Source organism: Scomber scombrus, chromosome 24 (assembly GCF_963691925.1).
Source record: "Scomber scombrus chromosome 24, fScoSco1.1, whole genome shotgun sequence".
NCBI lineage: Eukaryota > Metazoa > Chordata > Actinopteri > Scombriformes > Scombridae > Scomber > Scomber scombrus.
The window spans coordinates 5,605,623-5,628,017 of NC_084993.1; the positions used below are offsets into that span (position 1 = coordinate 5,605,623).

General features: G+C 42.0%; 1 protein-coding gene across 1 annotated transcript in view; it reads right to left on the reverse strand.

The window, feature by feature from the left end:
• Positions 1-10,873: 10,873 nt before the first annotated feature.
• LOC133976430 (protein unc-80 homolog) overlaps positions 10,874-22,395 on the reverse strand; it is a 41,594-nt gene continuing 30,072 nt past the window's right edge. The window contains exons 41-66 of the mRNA XM_062414640.1: positions 22,207-22,301; positions 21,967-22,056; positions 21,647-21,748; positions 21,359-21,539; positions 20,985-21,250; positions 20,450-20,584; positions 20,216-20,354; positions 20,012-20,108; positions 19,670-19,840; positions 19,474-19,566; positions 19,132-19,350; positions 18,596-18,826; positions 17,398-17,521; positions 17,174-17,299; positions 16,954-17,077; positions 16,433-16,639; positions 16,153-16,337; positions 15,851-16,016; positions 15,548-15,727; positions 15,291-15,438; positions 13,996-14,052; positions 12,881-12,962; positions 12,654-12,759; positions 12,143-12,163; positions 11,689-11,903; positions 10,874-11,362 (exon numbers count right to left, since the gene is read on the reverse strand). Of these exons, the coding sequence (XP_062270624.1) occupies positions 10,874-11,362; positions 11,689-11,903; positions 12,143-12,163; positions 12,654-12,759; positions 12,881-12,962; positions 13,996-14,052; positions 15,291-15,438; positions 15,548-15,727; positions 15,851-16,016; positions 16,153-16,337; positions 16,433-16,639; positions 16,954-17,077; positions 17,174-17,299; positions 17,398-17,521; positions 18,596-18,826; positions 19,132-19,350; positions 19,474-19,566; positions 19,670-19,840; positions 20,012-20,108; positions 20,216-20,354; positions 20,450-20,584; positions 20,985-21,250; positions 21,359-21,539; positions 21,647-21,748; positions 21,967-22,056; positions 22,207-22,301 (4,049 nt within the window). The remainder of the gene's footprint in view (positions 11,363-11,688; positions 11,904-12,142; positions 12,164-12,653; positions 12,760-12,880; positions 12,963-13,995; positions 14,053-15,290; positions 15,439-15,547; positions 15,728-15,850; positions 16,017-16,152; positions 16,338-16,432; positions 16,640-16,953; positions 17,078-17,173; positions 17,300-17,397; positions 17,522-18,595; positions 18,827-19,131; positions 19,351-19,473; positions 19,567-19,669; positions 19,841-20,011; positions 20,109-20,215; positions 20,355-20,449; positions 20,585-20,984; positions 21,251-21,358; positions 21,540-21,646; positions 21,749-21,966; positions 22,057-22,206; positions 22,302-22,395) is intronic.

The following is a 22,395-nucleotide window of genomic DNA, read 5'->3' on the forward strand; positions in this document are numbered from 1 at the left end:
GCTGTGCTGCACCTCCCTTTATTAATGAAGCACCTCCCACCAACACGCCTGCTCCTCCAGCTCATCTCCTGGATCCCACACCCTACATTAAAACCACACTTTGACAACATTACTGAAGATATTGATTGTAGAGAACGTGGCAGACAGATAAATATGTAACATCTGCAGCTCATAAAGAAAGACAAAGAGTAACATTTAAACATTAGCAGGTGGATTGTGTCACTTGTGTTTCACTCTCATTGTTCCTTTCCTGTGGCACTTTAGTAAAGCAACATTACAGATGAAATAAGATCAATGACCCCAAGTGGAGATTGAACCAATAACCTCACACTCAGGTACACTCATGTAATGTTTTAAATCAATTTATTTTAAACAACAATGTATTAAACAACGTGACTTCCTGTCAATTGCGGAGGCAGAGGTCAAGATGTCCTTCATTTGTCGCTATAGTACTGCTCATTTAGGCAAAACAAACCCAAAAAAACCTCTTAATTTACCTATATTTATATAAATAATGAATAATTATGAATTATTGATATCTATTAATTGATTCATCATCACACTTCACACAGCTTCACAGGGTCAAAAATCCCCCAAATTCAAGCTTTTTAATTAACATTAAGTTCTTAAATAGAATATAATAAAGTTGCTCCTTGTTCCTTTCCTTTCCTGTGGCACTTTAGTAAAGCAACATTACAGATCTACTAAGATCAATGAGCCCAAGTGGGGATTGAACCAATAACTTTACACTCCGGTAATTAATGGCCAACACTTATATGACAGAGCTATCCTGCAGGCTGACTTCTGAAATGTTTATGTTATACAAATCTTCTTCTTTCACCTTTTATACTTAGTAATATATCGTAAGTAATATGAATGAAAATGATGTAGTTGTGATACGGGAGATTCCCGGTTGTTTTTGACAGTGAGCCCGTGGAGTAGTGGGTTAGTTGGCTGCCATGAGCCGTCATGGATTGAACATCGGCTGGTTCGACTCCGCCCGTGGACAGGATCTGGATCGTCGGAAGACACGTTCGTCAGTGGGTGAGTATATTCTAATCTGATTATCACAATTATGGAATTGGTGGTTGTACTGGGGAGAGGTGGAGGTAGGAGTACCAGGGAGGGGGAGGCAGGTAAGAAGATGGGGATGGGAGGCAGGAGGGGACGGTTGAGACAGGAAAGGTTTTTTTTTTTTTTTTTGCCTATCTATCTAGCTTGTACTTTGTATTTTGTACTTTGTACTTTCTACCAAAAAAAAAAAAGTCAAAATTGTCATAACCCCTCAATTTCACCTCTCAGAAACATCGGGGACCAACAGCCCCTCACACACCCTTTCCTACACTGGTCTCCTGTTCCTAGCTCTGACCTGGCTTCGAACCTATCGTTACTTCACTATGGCCTTATGATCTCGGGCAAACCCACTACACTACAGAGTCTGTCTACATAGGGACGTTTTCTCCGGGCGCATTTATCCTTCACTTTTGGATGTTGGACTTTAAAAGTGTCCAAGATTTGAACCAACAACCTCAATCTTCCCAAGCAGTCTTCTAACAGCCTGAGCTACCTGGACTGACACTTTTACTCACTTTTTTAAGAGCTTTTTACTCTTTATTTGGGCTTGCTGACTTTTAAAAGTAGCGACCTGGGATTGAACACACAATCTCTGACTGACTGAGAGGGAAGATGTCTTAACCACTGAGCCACTGGATCTTCACTGGGAACAGAGGTTTTCTCACACTTTTCTCTCTGTCCTCTTGATGTTGGACTTTAAAAGTGTCCAAGATTTGAACCAACAACCTCAATCTTCCCAAGCAGTCTTCTGACAGCCTGAGCTACCTGGACTGACACTTTTACTCACTTTTGTAAGAGCTTTTCACTCTTTATCTGGCCTTTCTGACTTTAAAAGTAGCAATCTGGTATTGAACTCACAACCTCTGACTGACTGAGAGAGAATGTATTACCCACTGAGCCACTGGATCTTCACTGGGAACAGAGGTTTTCTCACACTTTTCACTCTGTCCTCTTGATGTTAGACTGCTAAAAGTGTCCCAGGATCAAAGCCACAACTTCTACATTTGCAGCGCAGTCTTCTAATCTTTTTTATTGTCTACAGATTCTCTTTAACTCCTCGGATGAACTTCCTCTTATGTATTTTAAAATATATTAGGTTGTTGTTAGTATCACACAGAGTTTATCATCGTGTCTGATTGGCTCATCATCTGTGAGCTTACATGTGATTAATCACATGAACATTTAGAGTTGAAGGTTTGTATCAACACTTTGACTCATCTCATACATCTGACTTATTATTTCACTGGACTTTTTACTCCCAAGTCGGCTCTTAAGGCTGTTTTTACATACAGCTCATAGTAAAGTGCTTCAAACAGGCCCAGCTGGATCTAACAGGTGTGTTAACGAGAGCAATCAGAGACAACATGGAGGTCTCTTTGTCTCTTCGGCACACCCGGATTCAGGGTAAGAAATGTTTCAAACTTTTAAATGAAGACAAATCTTTGTGTTTCTTCTCAGAAAGTTGGTTTAATAAGTTCCCCACATACACGGTTAATGGTAATTAAAAGTACAAGAGTTAAGTGATTGTTTATGAAGGTTAATGTCTCAATATTTACGAAGACTGTGACTGAAGAAAAGGATACATCAAACTGTCTAGATTGAAAACAGTTGCTGAGAAACTTTAGCTTTAATGAAACATGTCAACACCAGAGAGCATCTAAAACTTAATATGTTACATATATTATATACTTAAACCTAAACATGGCTTTTCTTATTTTCAGTCAAGTTCTGATTATTATAAACTAGTCTTTGTTTGTTAATCTCACTTTAAATCACCATAATTACACCTGGGAACCGTGTTAAACCATCTTTCCTGGAAGAAATACAAACATGCAGCTTCACTCTCACCCTCAATCTCACACAACAGGAGCACCAGCTGTGCTGCACCTCCCTTTATTAATGAAGCACCTCCCACCAACACGCCTGCTCCTCCAGCTCATCTCCTGGATCCCACACCCTACATTAAAACCACACTTTGACAACATTACTGAAGATATTGATTGTAGAGAACGTGGCAGACAGATAAATATGTAACATCTGCAGCTCATAAAGAAAGACAAAGAGTAACATTTAAACATTAGCAGGTGGATTGTGTCACTTGTGTTTCACTCTCATTGTTCCTTTCCTGTGGCACTTTAGTAAAGCAACATTACAGATGAAATAAGATCAATGACCCCAAGTGGAGATTGAACCAATAACCTCACACTCAGGTACACTCATGTAATGTTTTAAATCAATTTATTTTAAACAACAATGTATTAAACAACGTGACTTCCTGTCAATTGCGGAGGCAGAGGTCAAGATGTCCTTCATTTGTCGCTATAGTACTGCTCATTTAGGCAAAACAAACCCAAAAAAACCTCTTAATTTACCTATATTTATATAAATAATGAATAATTATGAATTATTGATATCTATTAATTGATTCATCATCACACTTCACACAGCTTCACAGGGTCAAAAATCCCCCAAATTCAAGCTTTTTAATTAACATTAAGTTCTTAAATAGAATATAATAAAGTTGCTCCTTGTTCCTTTCCTTTCCTGTGGCACTTTAGTAAAGCAACATTACAGATCTACTAAGATCAATGAGCCCAAGTGGGGATTGAACCAATAACTTTACACTCCGGTAATTAATGGCCAACACTTATATGACAGAGCTATCCTGCAGGCTGACTTCTGAAATGTTTATGTTATACAAATCTTCTTCTTTCACCTTTTATACTTAGTAATATATCGTAAGTAATATGAATGAAAATGATGTAGTTGTGATAGGGGAGATTCCCGGTTGTTTTTGACAGTGAGCCCGTGGAGTAGTGGGTTAGTTGGCTGCCATGAGCCGTCATGGATTGAACATCGGCTGGTTCGACTCCGCCCGTGGACAGGATCTGGATCGTCGGAAGACACGTTCGTCAGTGGGTGAGTATATTCTAATCTGATTATCACAATTATGGAATTGGTGGTTGTACTGGGGAGAGGTGGAGGTAGGAGTACCAGGGAGGGGGAGGCAGGTAAGAAGATGGGGATGGGAGGCAGGAGGGGACGGTTGAGACAGGAAAGGTTTTTTTTTTTTTTTTTGCCTATCTATCTAGCTTGTACTTTGTATTTTGTACTTTGTACTTTCTACCAAAAAAAAAAAAGTCAAAATTGTCATAACCCCTCAATTTCACCTCTCAGAAACATCGGGGACCAACAGCCCCTCACACACCCTTTCCTACACTGGTCTCCTGTTCCTAGCTCTGACCTGGCTTCGAACCTATCGTTACTTCACTATGGCCTTATGATCTCGGGCAAACCCACTACACTACAGAGTCTGTCTACATAGGGACGTTTTCTCCGGGCGCATTTATCCTTCACTTTTGGATGTTGGACTTTAAAAGTGTCCAAGATTTGAACCAACAACCTCAATCTTCCCAAGCAGTCTTCTAACAGCCTGAGCTACCTGGACTGACACTTTTACTCACTTTTTTAAGAGCTTTTTACTCTTTATTTGGGCTTGCTGACTTTTAAAAGTAGCGACCTGGGATTGAACACACAATCTCTGACTGACTGAGAGGGAAGATGTCTTAACCACTGAGCCACTGGATCTTCACTGGGAACAGAGGTTTTCTCACACTTTTCTCTCTGTCCTCTTGATGTTGGACTTTAAAAGTGTCCAAGATTTGAACCAACAACCTCAATCTTCCCAAGCAGTCTTCTGACAGCCTGAGCTACCTGGACTGACACTTTTACTCACTTTTGTAAGAGCTTTTCACTCTTTATCTGGCCTTTCTGACTTTAAAAGTAGCAATCTGGTATTGAACTCACAACCTCTGACTGACTGAGAGAGAATGTATTACCCACTGAGCCACTGGATCTTCACTGGGAACAGAGGTTTTCTCACACTTTTCACTCTGTCCTCTTGATGTTAGACTGCTAAAAGTGTCCCAGGATCAAAGCCACAACTTCTACATTTGCAGCGCAGTCTTCTAATCTTTTTTATTGTCTACAGATTCTCTTTAACTCCTCGGATGAACTTCCTCTTATGTATTTTAAAATATATTAGGTTGTTGTTAGTATCACACAGAGTTTATCATCGTGTCTGATTGGCTCATCATCTGTGAGCTTACATGTGATTAATCACATGAACATTTAGAGTTGAAGGTTTGTATCAACACTTTGACTCATCTCATACATCTGACTTATTATTTCACTGGACTTTTTACTCCCAAGTCGGCTCTTAAGGCTGTTTTTACATACAGCTCATAGTAAAGTGCTTCAAACAGGCCCAGCTGGATCTAACAGGTGTGTTAACGAGAGCAATCAGAGACAACATGGAGGTCTCTTTGTCTCTTCGGCACACCCGGATTCAGGGTAAGAAATGTTTCAAACTTTTAAATGAAGACAAATCTTTGTGTTTCTTCTCAGAAAGTTGGTTTAATAAGTTCCCCACATACACGGTTAATGGTAATTAAAAGTACAAGAGTTAAGTGATTGTTTATGAAGGTTAATGTCTCAATATTTACGAAGACTGTGACTGAAGAAAAGGATACATCAAACTGTCTAGATTGAAAACAGTTGCTGAGAAACTTTAGCTTTAATGAAACATGTCAACACCAGAGAGCATCTAAAACTTAATATGTTACATATATTATATACTTAAACCTAAACATGGCTTTTCTTATTTTCAGTCAAGTTCTGATTATTATAAACTAGTCTTTGTTTGTTAATCTCACTTTAAATCACCATAATTACACCTGGGAACCGTGTTAAACCATCTTTCCTGGAAGAAATACAAACATGCAGCTTCACTCTCACCCTCAATCTCACACAACAGGAGCACCAGCTGTGCTGCACCTCCCTTTATTAATGAAGCACCTCCCACCAACACGCCTGCTCCTCCAGCTCATCTCCTGGATCCCACACCCTACATTAAAACCACACTTTGACAACATTACTGAAGATATTGATTGTAGAGAACGTGGCAGACAGATAAATATGTAACATCTGCAGCTCATAAAGAAAGACAAAGAGTAACATTTAAACATTAGCAGGTGGATTGTGTCACTTGTGTTTCACTCTCATTGTTCCTTTCCTGTGGCACTTTAGTAAAGCAACATTACAGATGAAATAAGATCAATGACCCCAAGTGGAGATTGAACCAATAACCTCACACTCAGGTACACTCATGTAATGTTTTAAATCAATTTATTTTAAACAACAATGTATTAAACAACGTGACTTCCTGTCAATTGCGGAGGCAGAGGTCAAGATGTCCTTCATTTGTCGCTATAGTACTGCTCATTTAGGCAAAACAAACCCAAAAAAACCTCTTAATTTACCTATATTTATATAAATAATGAATAATTATGAATTATTGATATCTATTAATTGATTCATCATCACACTTCACACAGCTTCACAGGGTCAAAAATCCCCCAAATTCAAGCTTTTTAATTAACATTAAGTTCTTAAATAGAATATAATAAAGTTGCTCCTTGTTCCTTTCCTGTGGCACTTTAGTAAAGCAACATTACAGATCTACTAAGATCAATGAGCCCAAGTGCGGATTGAACCAATAACTTTACACTCAGGTAATTAATGGCCAACACTTATATGACAGAGCTAACCTGCAAGCTGACTTCTGAAATGTTTATGTTATACAAATCTTCTTCTTTCACCTTTTATACTTAGTAATATATCGTAAGTAATATGAATGAAAATGATGTAGTTGTGATAGGGGAGATTCCCGGTTGTTTTTGACAGTGAGCCCGTGGAGTAGTGGGTTAGTTGGCTGCCATGAGCCGTCATGGATTGAACATCGGCTGGTTCGACTCCGCCCGTGGACAGGATCTGGATCGTCGGAAGACACGTTCGTCAGTGGGTGAGTATATTCTAATCTGATTATCACAATTATGGAATTGGTGGTTGTACTGGGGAGAGGTGGAGGTAGGAGTACCAGGGAGGGGGAGGCAGGTAAGAAGATGGGGATGGGAGGCAGGAGGGGACGGTTGAGACAGGAAAGGTTTTTTTTTTTTTTTTTTGCCTATCTATCTAGCTTGTACTTTGTATTTTGTACTTTGTACTTTCTACCAAAAAAAAAAAGTCAAAATTGTCATAACCCCTCAATTTCACCTCTCAGAAACATCGGGGACCAACAGCCCCTCACACACCCTTTCCTACACTGGTCTCCTGTTCCTAGCTCTGACCTGGCTTCGAACCTATCGTTACTTCACTATGGCCTTATGATCTCGGACAAACCCACTACACTACAGAGCCTGTCTACATAGAGACCTTTTCTCCGGGCGCATTTATCCTTCACTTTTGGATGTTGGACTTTAAAAGTGTCCAAGATTTGAACCAACAACCTCAATCTTCCCAAGCAGTCTTCTAACAGCCTGAGCTACCTGGACTGACACTTTTACTCACTTTTTTAAGAGCTTTTTACTCTTTATTTGGGCTTTCTGACTTTTAAAAGTAGCGACCTGGGATTGAACTCACAATCTCTGACTGACTGAGAGGGAAGATGTCTTAACCACTGAGCCACTGGATCTTCACTGGGAACAGAGGTTTTCTCACACTTTTCTCTCTGTCCTCTTGATGTTGGACTTTAAAAGTGTCCAAGAATTGAACCAACAACCTCAATCTTCCCAAGCAGTCTTCTTGATGAATCAATGAATATATATTTGAATAATTATTAGATTAACTTTAATTGATTCAATTAACATAATTAATCTATTAATATTTATCAATGTTTATTTCCCTGAAGTGGGTGGGCAAATTATCTAGCTTAGTGGTTGGAGAAAAAGGGTTGCAGGTTCAATCACCAAATCAAGCCCTATGAAGGCATATAAAAAGATTGCCTGCTACAATCACATATGAACTGTACAGTCCCCAATTACAGCGGAATTATTTTCATGAAATGTTAAGTAGAATAGAAACAGGTACAAGAATAACATTTTTGAGACAAACACCTGCCTTGTCAACCTCAAGGATAGCTCAGTAGTATGAATAGCAAATAATACCAAAGGCTTGAGGATTGAACCAACAACCTTTAAACTTCATTGCTGCTGTTAAACACAGTGAGCTAAAATTTGGCTCAGCTGATTGGCTCAGTGTTGAATTTACAACTCCAACCAAGTCAGAAAGTCAGACGATGCGTGGGTAACACCCCACACCACCAAAAAGTGCTGTTTAGCACAGCTACTCAGCAGGACTTGGGGTTTCAGTCCTGGTAGTTTGTAAGATATAATTTTCTCATATTTTTGAAAAGAATATCATCTTAGATTAAAATAAAAACTATGTCTCGAACCCACATCCTCACAATCATAAAACAGCCACCATACAGGCTTGTTAACCCTTGACCTTAAATTTCTACACGAATGGTTAGTGGTCTGGAAAGAAAGCTGAGAAACATTGTAAACAATATCCATTTATTTAATATTACAGAAATAGTCTGATATACTGTCGCTTTATTCGAGCTTTACACAAAGAAGACAAATTGACACAGACACGTTACATTTAAAGGGAACTCATGATGAAAAAGCTCAATGGCCCTCTGACTAAAAACGTTGATGCTCCTTTGAAATACTTTCGACCTGGTGGTCTTAAGAGCTCAGGTATTATTTTTAACAATAACATTTAAGTTTGTATTGATTGAAATTAATTAAATGCACAAAGAGAAGCTTCATCCTTTCTCACTGCATAAATGAACCCTCTTTAATCTGTATGAATCAAAATATTTTCACAAACAGCAACACACACACTCAAAAGAAAACTGAAACAGAGCAATGACATACAGTACAGTCGAGTGAAGCAGCCAATAACAAAACACTCACAGTGCATTGGTGTGAATTATGGCACATATTGATCCTGTATTATGTGATTTAACACCATCACTATCATGATCAGTCATTAATGGACTGTAGGAGATTGTGTCCCAACTTCTCCTCCAATAAAGCCAAACAAAGACTCAAATAAGTCAGATACAAGAATCAGGGCAACAAAACTGAAGCTTTTCCATAAAAGTGGCTATTTTTGGAGGTATAAGGTTTTCACTGCACATAATAAACCCATTCAACAGACATCTTGATATGGAAAAACATGTTAATATGTCTCCGTTTAAGGCATGGAATGAGCAATGAAGTGACAGCTATCTACTGCATTGCTTCAGTCGCAATAAGAGGAGTGTTGCTGCCTCTGCTGTTCTGCACATCACAGATACAAACAAAACAATGCAAACGGCACCGCAACATGTGAGAGCTTTTTACAGAATTGCTATTTTGAAACTGACATAACTTTGGAGACCACTGAAAGACAAGATAAAGCTACAGTCTTTGGTCATGAGTAAAATATTCTGCTGCACATTATACACTGAGTTAATAGGATATACAGTATGTTTCGCATTATGATTGCATGACGACAGCTGTAAACCCAGTTTTGGTTAAAGTATCACTGAAGCCAGACTCAAGAACTGCATTGAAATGTATGTACATTAAACAAGTCGATAGTGGATTTACAGTGTAAATCATGGTTTTCTTAATGGAGTGAGGTGATTTCTGTTATTGTCAATGCCGTCTCACTAATGCAAGTGGAATAAAAAACCCAAGATAGATAAAACATTCAATGATAGTAAATAATAATCACTTGATTTAAAGGGCTAAAGTGTTATATAAAGTTAGGAGACTTGCAAGAAACAGATTAAAAAATGGTCACAATCTGATTTAAGCTTCAAAAATACTGCACTACACTTCCCACAATGCAACTCCACAGCTTCTTTCACAAGAAAATGCAAGTCTTTCTCCATGCATCAAAATTGTAATAAACCGTATAACCTATTTCCCCCTCAGGCCTAAAAAAACAACAACTTCAGTTTCAACAGTGTCCCTTAAAAAAGAAAAAACCTGGATTTGAAAGATTTTCTGTCATTTTCAATTTAAAGATCGACTAAGCTTGCTTGACTTGTTCCATGCTGTATAATCAATATTCAGAAAAACTCTTTGAAAATATAAAATCTCAGACTTCTCATTACAACATTTCTTGCTCGTGCTCCATATCATCAGATATGTTTAAAATACATATATTGTAATTTGTTTCCGTATATCATCTTCATTTAATAAAAAGGCGCCGAGTTGATTGACAGCCTTCATTTAATCTCTTAATACACTTTTTATACAAGTTCTAACTTTATAACCTTTGCAACATTTTGTACAAGTTATAGGTTAACACTCTTCTTTTAATTTATAAAGATCTTAAATATTAATCTTATATCCATTTCTGCTCTTTAAATATTACATGTATGACCAAAATATATATATATATATATTGGGGTAAAATGGCTAGCACAGTGTGATCTCACATTTGTATGATGGAGATGAGTGATAAGGTAGATTTTTGATACAAGATATACATTCAACTCTCAACATGTGTAGCCATGGAAACAGATACAGCCCAATAATGATTTTGATGTTGATATTTGACACTGAAAAGATACAATAAGAGACTGAAAGAGTGAGGAATAAAGGAATGGAGGGAGGGAGGGAGGGAAGGGAAATATGGATTGTTTTGAACATTCAGGAGGAAAGTTTAGTTTCAGGGTGAAGCTAAGGGAAAAACAGAAAAGTCTGTGGGGTATAGACACACTTGGAGAGGCAGGGTAACTCACACTTCTCCTGCCTGTACATTCCCTTCTTTTGTACCTTTAGATTGTCAGTGAATCTAATCCAAATGTTCACTTTACTCTTAAATGTTTTGAATGTGGCGCCTCCCTGCATGTATCAATGTGGCACAGACAGAAAAAAACAGTCCACAGTCACCCCTCTCACACGTGGGACTCATCCAGGTCCAGATCGACGGGAGAGAGGGGCAGGGGTAACCGGCGAGGTGACCGACGAGTCGAGGGAGGGGACAGCAGCGGGGTGAGGAGGGGGTTCTCAGTGCCGTCGTCCTCGCTGAGATGCAGCAGGGTGTCGCTGCGTGGCAGCAGTGCCGTTGTGTCCTCATCCCCGGGGCTCTCTCTGATCCTGGATGGCCCTGGTGGCGGCGGTGGGGGAAGAAGTGGTGTTGGGAGCGGCGGCGGTGGCGGGGGGCCAGGGGCTGGTGCTGTACCGAGCACGGGCAGCGGTGGAGGGAGAGGAGAGGAGGTGCGGGACAAGGGGAGAGGGGAACAGGTTCGGGAGAGGGGCAGCGGGGAGCAGGTTCGGGAGGGAGGTGTTGGGGTTGAGCGGCGGGAGATGGAGGGAGGAGGGGAGAGGCTGCTTCGGAGGCACCACTGCTCTCGCTTCTCCTTGCTGCTTATGGCTGAAGCAACCTGGATGAGAATAAACTTTGTTCCTTTAGTTTCAGCTTGTAAGCTGCTACTGAAATGAAATACAGCTGACACACTTAAAGGGTCAGTTCACTCAAACACCCCCCCAAAACATATTTTCTTACCTACCATACAGAGTTTTGAATTGGTTTTATTTTTTCAAAATTTTAAGATATGACATTAATTTGATCACTTGGGGTCTCCACGTGAACAGGACAAGCAGTTTGGAAATTAGTTGGATGTATTCATGTCATCAGGTATTGAAAGTATACCAAAATGTATTCCTGCAACAGTTACCAACCCTCCAGCGCTCCCTCTGCTGGTCCTACCTGTATAGTAGCAGGGCTGTGCAGGTCGGCAGTGACAGTGGCTGAGGAGACGGAGGGCACTTCCAGCGTGGGGGACTTTGAATGAGCAGGACTGGCCTTTCTACCCTCACCTGGAGGATCCATGGAGCTGGGAGTCGGGGGCTTACTGGTCCCTGTGGATGCCTGCTGTCCCTGATTCTCTGTAAAGGTGACTGACCTCTTTTGGTCTCCTTGTGCTGTGGGCATACATTCACAGCACATGGTCAAAATGGAGACAACAGCACCACCTAGCGTCTCTCTAACACATTAGCACCACCAAAGAGAGTGGAGGCAGGGATAGGACAGGAGGGGAGTAGGCAGGGATTGGGAAGGGGAAGCAAGACAGACATGCAGAGCTCCCTATTAGGTAAGGTTGCAGATAGAAGGGGGTGGGCCATTGCAGGGTGGAGAGGAAGGGTTAAGGGTTGTGTCTCACCTTCACAGTCCAATAAAGTTTCTTTATTTCGAAACATAAGGCATGAGACAGAACAGAGTGAGAAGAGTCAGTTTGGTGACAGGTGTTACAACAAATAGAATTGGAACAAAGACGGAGGTTGTGAATGGGGGAAGACGGGTCAGTTCAAGACAGCACAGAGACATTATTACTGTCAAAAAAAGTATTTTAACAGAAAGAACAGGCTTATGTGTGCGTGATTTGAAGAGCAGGTTAAGTCTGGCCATTAGTTGTAGTTTCTCAGTGAATCACAGTTTTTGTAAGGACTGACAAACAAGTGATTTTGCCTACAAACAGTCACACACACACACACACACACACACACACACACACACACACACACACACACACACACACACACACACACACACACACACACACACACACACACACACACACACACACACACACACACACACACACACACACACACACACACACACACACACACACACACAGATGATGATGATGATGATGATACATGTGCTGTTACCCAGTGGTTTGTTCTTGGGCTGGATGCTCCTGCGAGTTGTCGAGAGTCGAGCTCCTGAGCGACAGCGTGGTTCGGTCTTTGGAATGGACAACAGGGGGCGTCGCATCTGCACGAAAAACAGAAATTCAGATATATTTTTCAGGTTGTTTATCGGAAGCTGATTCAGAAAATATGTTTTCAAAGCTTTTAAAAATGTGTTGGATGAAGGATGGAGTTGACATCAATACCTGTCTGAGACCTCGCTTTCTTCCTAACGGAGGCTGGATCAGGACGTTCTGCTGGCCAGGTTCACTCTGCACACTGGCAACCCTGGTGCAATGAATCAGACGGATGCATATGTACACACACACACACAAACACACACAAGAGAGAAATGCATCAACATAAAGAGCCCAAAAGGTCTCTGTATCCCCAGCTGCGCTCGTTTACCGATCACATCTTTGACCACAACAAGATGTTGCTTGCTATTCTACTCATTCTCTCACTACACAACACATACGGTATGTTTACAAGACAACCAATCACAGAGCAGAAAAGGTGCTGCCATGATTCATACACTGAAAACACAACAAGGGATAGTAGGGGCTGGTGTAGCAACGCTGACAAAAGAAACCGCCGTAAAGATATGCAAATTTATAGTTTTTAAAAACTTTGATTCTTTTAAAGTTTAGCTCCAGAGATTTCATTTTCTCATAGAACAGTTAAATAGACCACAATTACATTTCGAACTTCTGAAGTAAAATTGGAGAAAAAAATACAACAAGTGTCCTTAAATGAGGGTTGCCACCCCAGTTCCCCGTTGCCCCTACAGATTGGTATCCAGTATAGGACGCCCAATTTGATCAGCAAGAAGCCTGATAGACACGGATACAGTATGAAACACCATGGCACCAATGGGAGAGAGGCTGACTTTGGTGATGGCACATCAACCTTGAAGACCCATAGCTAACAGAGAAGGAACTGAGGCAGAGCTCCCGGGCCCAGGGGCTGATGATGGGGCCCTCTTTAGATTTTTTTTTAAAGGGGAGGGAGGGGCCTGGTTAGGATAGCACAGCAGATGAGCTGAAGAGATGAGGGTCAGTGTGGAGCTCAGGGGGAAGTGGGGGTGGGGGGAGGGGGATAGAGACAAGGCACACTGGACCCACACAGAAAGAGATAGAGACAGGTAAGTGGGAGGTGGCAGGGGAGGTGTGACTGGCCAAGGCGATTTGATTAGATGTGGATGAGTGATCAACGGCGAGGCGGCCAACAGGGGAGGCCGTCCTGAGGCGATGCCCCTCCCAGTGGCGGACAGATGCAAGAACGCACCAACGGGACATACACAGAGAGAGGGCCACTGTACCTAGAGAGGTTACCCTCCTGCAGAAGGCCCTGGGACTCATCTAGCACATTGGGTTCACTGTAAAAAGGGGGGCGAAGGGGAAGAATGGGAGTTTAAGGAGTTTAGTCGAGATCAAATCACCACCCGAGTCCTGAGTCCCTTCCTTTTGAGGACAGCCAGAGTGCTCACTCTGACCATAATTAGCCAAAGCTTGAGCTTTTTTAACAGTCTTACCAAGATACAGAGTCTTAGCTACATTACTTCACCATGCTGTCCTGAGACTGTTGAATAGAAAAACATTATAAATCAACAGATATACACACAAAAATATGACTGTGGTTGTGGCATATGACTGGTTGACCCTTTTCTAAAATCTGACATATATAAACAAGCTGAGATGTGAAACGTGATCAGTTGTGTTGGACATTTCTTGAAGGTTCTGGAGACAGAAAGATCTCACATTTAAAAGATGATGACCAAAATTCAGTCCACTGTTTCCTGCAGTTTGTTCTTTTAGTATTCCTCCATCTTCACAGAGGCTCAATTTAATCAAATAAAACTTCCTTTATTTTTTTGTCCATGCTATAAAAAGCAAGCAATGGTCTATGAAAGATATACCAGATATACAGGTACCTGCAGTTTGCTCTTAAGCAGCTACAAGCTTCTGCAGGCATCGGTGGTCACCAGCAAGCAGCATTTTTAAAGCTTAGTCGGCAAAATGTAGCTACATTCTGATTACATTAGACTTCTTTTTCCTTCAGGGTCAATTCTGTACACAAGCCAAACTTTGTACCTGGATACTAGCTTTATCTGTATGCCGAAATTGCATATGCATCATTCTCCTGTTTTGCTTTTTCACCTTATCACTTGGTTTTAATGTGGAAAACCATGCAAACAAAAACTCTAGTGAGATAATTTCTGCATCCACACCAGCTCTGCTTTTAAGAAATGTATACAAACCAGATCACCTTATTCATCATACATACATATGTGGAAGATATTTAAAACATTGTCTGTTTGATATATAAAGTGTGTTCTAATTTGCGAGCCCAGGTCACTTTCTTTTTGTTATTTGTCCCATGTGGCTCCCCATAGTTTTTCATTTGTGTGCAGACACATCTTATATATGCAAGTTACAACGAAAGCTACAATCTGTGATTCAATTTGTGTGCATACAGTTACATACATACGTACCTACAAGGCTTGCAGTCTTCACAGAAACACTACATTTGAAGAGAAATGTGTACATGTGCACATACTAATTTGTGATTCAGTGTTTATCTGTATGCATGCATGTGTTAGTGAATGATTGTCACCTGTGACTGGGCAGCATGGTGATGCGCGGGGCTTCGGGCTGTGAAGCAGCTGTGCCTGTGGCGTGGCTGGAGAAACGGCGCTGTGACATCACTCTGGGTAAGAAAGCCTCGTGCTCGCTCACTACACTGGGGATACTTATAGAGTCATCTGGAATGAGAGAGGGATGGAGATGAAAAGAGCGGAAGAGAAGAATGACAAACTCCATATGAGAATTGAAATTAAACATCAAACATAAACGAATAAAAAAGTTTCTGACTCTCTTCATCATCCTCATCAGTGCGGCTGAGTGTGTCCTGAGAAGGTTGGCGGGACGGCTGGCTGTCCTGCTCCCAAACTGTGCCGGTGCCTGTGTTCGAGCGTGACATCGTGGCCAAACTGAGGCGATATGCCGATGTAGAGGTGCCTACTGTGCTGATGGACGTCTTGCCTTGGTATGCTGTTGGGTGGTAGCAGGTCAAACAAGAACACATAGACATAATTATGGCTACATTTTGAAGTTACTAGCACAAAGAATCATATGATAGTGTTCAGAAAAAAGATTTCAGTGTGATTGTCTGACCGGAGCCGCTGTGCACGGCCTCCTTCAGGATCTTGAGCTCATTGTTGAACTCTGCAAACAAAGAGCTCTTGCAGAGAGGTCGAGGGATGAAGCGTCGCTCCAGCTGGTCGGCGATGTGGTGACGTGCTGTAATCTCTTCCTGGGAGTCAGCTGGCTGGGTCAACAACTAGATGAACATGAACATGGATGGAGAAGTGAGGTAGAAGAACATAGCCGAAAGAAATTGGACAAAAAATATTTCTAGCAAAGTAACAACAACCAAAAAAATGAAACTGTGGTCACTGTTTTTTGTTTTTTTTTACCTTGCACTGTATGAAAGGTCTCAGCAAGACAAAGATAGGGATACGGGTTCGGACAATGAAGTCGATGAAGTCCCAGAAGGCCAGGCCGCCCACCTTCCTCAGAGCCATCTCCTTTACCTGCAGGCTGAGCCGGTACCACTGGTTTCCCAACGAGCGCTCAAAGCAAACCAGAATCACCTTCAGAGCTGCACACATAAGAAAAAAAAGGAAGGAAAGAGGAGAATGAGAAGGGAATGAGGTATGAACAATGTCATGCCATCATATCAGCTCTCACTCGTACCCAGATATGCAGCCTGGCTGGTGGACTCGGCTAAACCCTCTCTGCGCAGATCCTTTCCCGTGTCGCCCGGGGTGGAGCAGTGAGCCGGGGATGCATCTAGCATGAAGTTCTTGGTGCGGGAGGTTGAGATAATCCGAGGAGGCAGGAGGATATTGATGACTGTCTGCAGGAGCAGGAAGATTTCAGGCTGCTCCAGGTGGGGGCTATCTGCAAAAGAAGAAAAACACACATGTTGAAATACAAACAAGCTGGAAAATCATGGATCTGCAATCAAATTTGAGGATTTTTAAGGACCAAGTAAAGAAAAAACTGAAATATTCATCATTTAAAAACATTGTTAAACTGTTATTTGTAGACTTCTGTAATAGGCTGAATCTGAATTACTTTGTGGTCTTCATAAGACATTAGCAGCATATAATAGATACTCTACAAACTGAAACAATATAATTCAAGGGTTTGATTTAGGTGTTTCTATATTCAACTACAGCTACGGCTTCAAGCAGATGCCTGTAAGCTTTTACCTTTGCTTCCAGACCCCACAGTGAGCACAAAGGGAATAAGCAGGTTGAGCAGCATCCCCTCTCGCCTCTCCTGATTGGTGAAAGGTGAGATAACGTGGCTAAGTGGGAAGTCATCCTTTAAAGCCTAGAGATGAGAAATGGAGAAGAAAGGAGAAAAAGATCAGTAATTGTTGTAGGCTGTTTGTTTTGTGTGATTTTTTTTAGGGTTATTGAGTCCTACCTGGATCTGCAATGCAACAAGCCGGACCACCGCTGTGCTAAAGGGGAGAGGAGGGGAGAGGTATGGGCTGAGGTGGAGCAGAGGAAGCCCGTCTGCCACGCTGGAAGGACCGACCACACCCATCACCTGACAACACACACACACACACACATAAAAAACAATTCCCCCCCCAAAAAAGGTAAAAAAGAAAAGAACAATTTGTGCTGTCTCATGTGTTTTCATACCAGGTTGACGCACACGTTGATAAGCGAGCGAAGGTGCGGGAGGAAAGAGATGATCGGCTGTCGCTGCAGGGTCAGGCAGATTCCCTCAATCAGGCTGCTGGCGGCCTCCCACTCCACCTGTCTCCTGGAGAACACACAACCATGCAGCAACACCCCACAACCCATCCACACACACACAGTCAGAATATGTGTGCTACAATTGGAAATATAAATTCTTTAAAAAGCCTAATTGGTGTATTGTGGGATGAAAAGGAAAATACAAGATGTTGACAAGCAAAAGCCATTCAATGTCTTATTAGCTTCTTCTGAAAAACTAAAATGTGGCAAAAGTTTCAAGATTAATTAAGAGTATTATATCTAAAAACCATCATATGCTGAAAGTGATACTGGTGAAACACTTACGTCTCTTGATGTTTCCCCCTATTAAAACATATAAGCCATACTGACAGCAAATATTGCAAAGCTGACAAACACAGCCAACTAAACACTGCCGTGACAGATCCTGGTGTGAAGTCATCGGCTTCCAGTCTTATGTCATGGAAGAAAAGGCAGGTTTGCTTTATTTGAATAAAAATGTCTATTTTTACCTTTCCATTTGTAGGCAGTATATTTAATAATATTGTTTATTCTTGGCAACAAAAACTTTCTCTCTGTTGTTCTTTCCTTCTTTCTTTCTTTATTGTTGCCTATTCAGAACATGAAAATATAGTCAGGTTAGGATTGATTTGTTGCTTTTTGTGACAGTTAAATAAAGCTTTTGCCTCTCACTGCATGTTTGAAATAAAAAATCTGCATTATGTTCCTTGGCACAAGACTGGACTCCGCTGGATCAGAGGAAACACTGCCATCTGACATCGTCAGCACACACACTCCCACATATGCATGTAACTCTGCACACACACACACACACACACACACACACACACACACACACACACACACACACACACACACACACACACACACACACACACACACACACACACACACACACACACACACACACACACACACACACACACACGTGTGCTTGCACAAAAACACACCACAGGAGCACCTACAGTACAGCACCCACGAAGGCAGCGCTACAGAGGACAGTGCCAAGAAGCCGTCTATCTACTGTACACACCACGGCACCGGCACAGCACGATACACTCACGGGGAGACAGAGAAAGAAGTGGGATAGTATTCAACAGACCTGGTACATAATGCCTGTGGGCGAGCGCACCTGAGCGTAGGCATCTTGTGTATCTTGTTGAACATGCGGTCCAGCCTCTTGAGGATGAGGATGAGGGCGGGGCGGACGGCCTCAGATGACCAGTCGGTGATTGGCAGCATCTCCATGATGTAGCGCCGCAGGCCTCGGCTCTCCATGGTCAGGGTGTCATATGGTGCCAGCTTCAGCAGGGCGTGGGCGATCTCTGCCAGCCTGGGAAAAAGACAAACAGCCACACCTTTAGTGTTGTTCATTTTTTTCATTTTGTGTAAAATTTGCTGTCGATTTCTCTTTTAGATTAATTGTGTGTTTTAAGATACCTTGGCTTCCATAATTTTTCTTTTCTTTTTACACCATCAAAATCACTGTTTTATTTAAGATACTTTAAGATCTTGTGAGCTGAGTTTTTCCTAACTAAGTGGGAAAAAGATGTACTGTAGATGGAAACACCCTCATTTACTTGCTAGAATCAACTTCACAAACTGTTATCAATGAATCTGATGAATGAATCTCATCACCTCATGTGGGATTTGATATCCAGCAGCTCCAGGGCTGTGACCCGGGGTTCACCGGCTACGTTCTGCAGGATTTTCAGTCGTGGCCCGCAGTGCTTGTAAAATTCGGTGCAGATGTTCAGCAGGGACTCCCGAGGCCGGCGGAACTCCTCCCTGGCTATGCGCTCGTCCAGCTCCTCCCTTGGCATGCCCTGGCCCTCCTCCAGAAGATGGAGGTTGTCCCTGATCACATATACACACCAACAGGAGTTCAGTCTCGACTTTAGGACTCCAGAACTGTACTCTCTTGTTTAAGAAAGCCACTTCTTTTAATAGACCTTACAATGGTCATTTTCATGTACAGACCTAGTGTTAACTCCTCCTGACATGGCATGGTTGGCTGTAGTGCCTCCCTTATGGCCCTGGTCACAACGGGATAGCTGGGGAGCTGTCATTGGCCTGTGGAGGAGATGTGAACAAAAGTATTAGGATTATAAATGGCTGACAGATTTATCCTATATTTGTGCCCAGCAAAAATCCAGATTTGGGTGAGAGTCTCAACCTTGTGAGGGCCTCGGAGCTGTAGAGGAGGGCCTGTAAGGACGTGGCCAGAGCAGCGATGGCTGCAATCTCGTCCCTGGCAGCCGAAGCTGACTCCATCGTCACTGTGTTGCTCTTCAGCTTCTGGAGGAAGCAGGGGACCAAGGCCTCCAGCACCATCAACATTTGGAGACTAGAGACAAAGATGAGTACAGAGAGAAAGAGAGATGTTTATCTGTTTTGAATGTGAGAAGAATGGAGACCATAGACTAAAAAGACAAGCTAAGACAAAGAAACTATACAAGACAGAGACAAGAGGAAGAAGAGGGAGAGATGATCTATGATACAGAGTGAGTTTTCATACCTCCTAAAGGATTCAGGGGCGTAGGCAACCACAGTGACACACAGCTTGATAGCCTCGCTGATTGAAAAGGCCAAGTCCTCATTACCGTAACAGAAATCTGCAACATAAAAGGTACCAGTTTGGTTTGGTTTGCACAATTAGAAACGAAAGCCTTCTTGACAGCAATAAAAGACCACTAAAATTTGTGTGATGGTGACAGTTTACCCAGAGATCGTAGAGGTTTCTCAGCCTTGACCAGCTCCAGAGCGTCCAGGGCATCCTGGGTCTCACCCTCCAGTGAGACCAGCAGGTCAAACAGACACTGGGCTGACACTCCTTTGGACAGACCTGTACTGGTGCTGGTCTGGGATAAAAGACGACAGATATAGAAATCTACAAATTGCAGGTGTCTGGGAATATGAAAACGCGCATTTGTGTGTGTGTGCTCAGTGGTCTTACAGTGAATTCTAGCAGTGGAGCCACGCTGGCAAACAGCTGCAGGATGAAGGGTTTGCGGTGGAGGATGTAGAACTGCCTGCAGCAGAACTCGATGCCCTGCCTCAGTAAGGGGTTGCTCTCATAGTCAGCGTATACCTGTCACAATAATACAGTCCAGGCAAAGAGTAGAGTGAAAAAGACCATGAATCCAATGAATGCACCATCCAGTGAGCACTGAATGTTCAGTTGGAGACACATCCATTGATTCATATATCAATTATAGAAGTAACAACTTTTTAAATTTAAATGAGTGTAAAATCTTTGTTACCTACAATTCTGTTTTTTCTTAAATGCTTGTAAAATGTGGATGGAAACCGTGTACCAAAAAGGTGGCGAAAAGCTCAAAATGGTTATTTTGAAACAAATTTAAGAGCTGACTGATGACTTTTAGATTGATTAGTAAAAAAAAAAGAAAGAAAACACTTTACTAAAACACTTCAAACTAAACTTCAAATATGAGCATTTTCTAGAAAAACTGGCTGCATGACCCATGTACCTGCAGCATGGTTGGCAGGATCCACTGGTAACCGCTCAGAGAGAAGAGATGGTTGAAGTGCACGGCAGTGTTGATCGCAGTTGCTGTGTACTGCCTGACGAGGGAGCTGTCCTCAGGGTGCAGCAGCAGCGCCCCGTTGAAGACGTTGAGGAACAGCATCATCTCGTCTCCCCACGGGTACTCACTGGGCATGCCCAGAAACATTTCCTCCAGCAGCTTGATCCACAACACCTTGTGGAGGGTGTCCAAACCGAACAGCTCCTTACCTGAAGAAAAAAAAGACTTCATTATTCAGTATGTTTTAAAAATGTAAGGGTTTGGTTTCAGAGGGGATCCTGACATGTGCTAGATCTCAGAGTTAAAGTCTGTCTAACCTTGTGGCTCATTGAACAGAGAGAACTCGCCATCAATAGCGGTTCTTGGGAAGGATGGTAAGCGAAGCAGGTCTTCCTGAAGCAGGGAAACATGGGATTGCTTGTGTATGGCTGGCATGTGTTGAGTGAGGGAGATGAGGAAGAGCACCCGACCGACTTCTTCTAGTTTACGGGAGAACACCTAGAAAAGTAACAGAGGGAAAAGGAAACAGAATGAGAGAAAAAATAGATACTACAAGAGCATGTTTTTACCATTCTGTTTGATATTTAGCCTTAATTTTCAAATACCTGTTTCTGGATAAGCTCCTGTCCTTTCTCAGGCAGCATATGAACCAGGTTGAGCTGTGGAGAGACTGATCTTCGAAAGGGGTAGATGTCTCTTACATACGTCTGGAGAAGGTAGATAGCAACAATGAATTAGATTAGAGTAAACAAAAAATATTAAAATAATGCTTCAATGGGCCCTTAGATGGTAGTTGGTCATTTTTTTCAATCAAGCAAATTACATTTAATCATTCAGTTAATCTGAAAACTTCAGCAAATCTGTAGATACATGGTATTACTGAACTACAATGACTAGTTTTGAGTGCCAAATGTTTCTATTATACCTTCGAATAATGGATGAGGTTCCACCGTTTGTCCATAAGGAAGTAGTGCGCAGATCTTGCCTCGGGAATGTTGAAAAATTCCAGGCATTCCTGGTCAGGCAGGAAAAAGATTGCGTATCAGTTACATAAATATTTTGCTGATTCTCCTCCTTGATACGTCCTTGATCACTGAATGAAAAATGGGCATAAAGGAGAGAACTGTGGTATCCTGACTAAGACAGTCCAGTTCAGTGTCTGTACCTTCAACAGGGCTTCAAACTGAGTGTCTTCATGGACTGGCAGCTGTGTTGGGATGTCACATTCGTTCTGCCCGTGCACCACCAGTGTCTTGGTTCCTGCGTCGAAAATACACAAGAAAATGACTAATATTATCAATTTCCCAAAAAATATCACTTATTGAAGTATTTCGTCTCAGCCTTGTCTCTATTG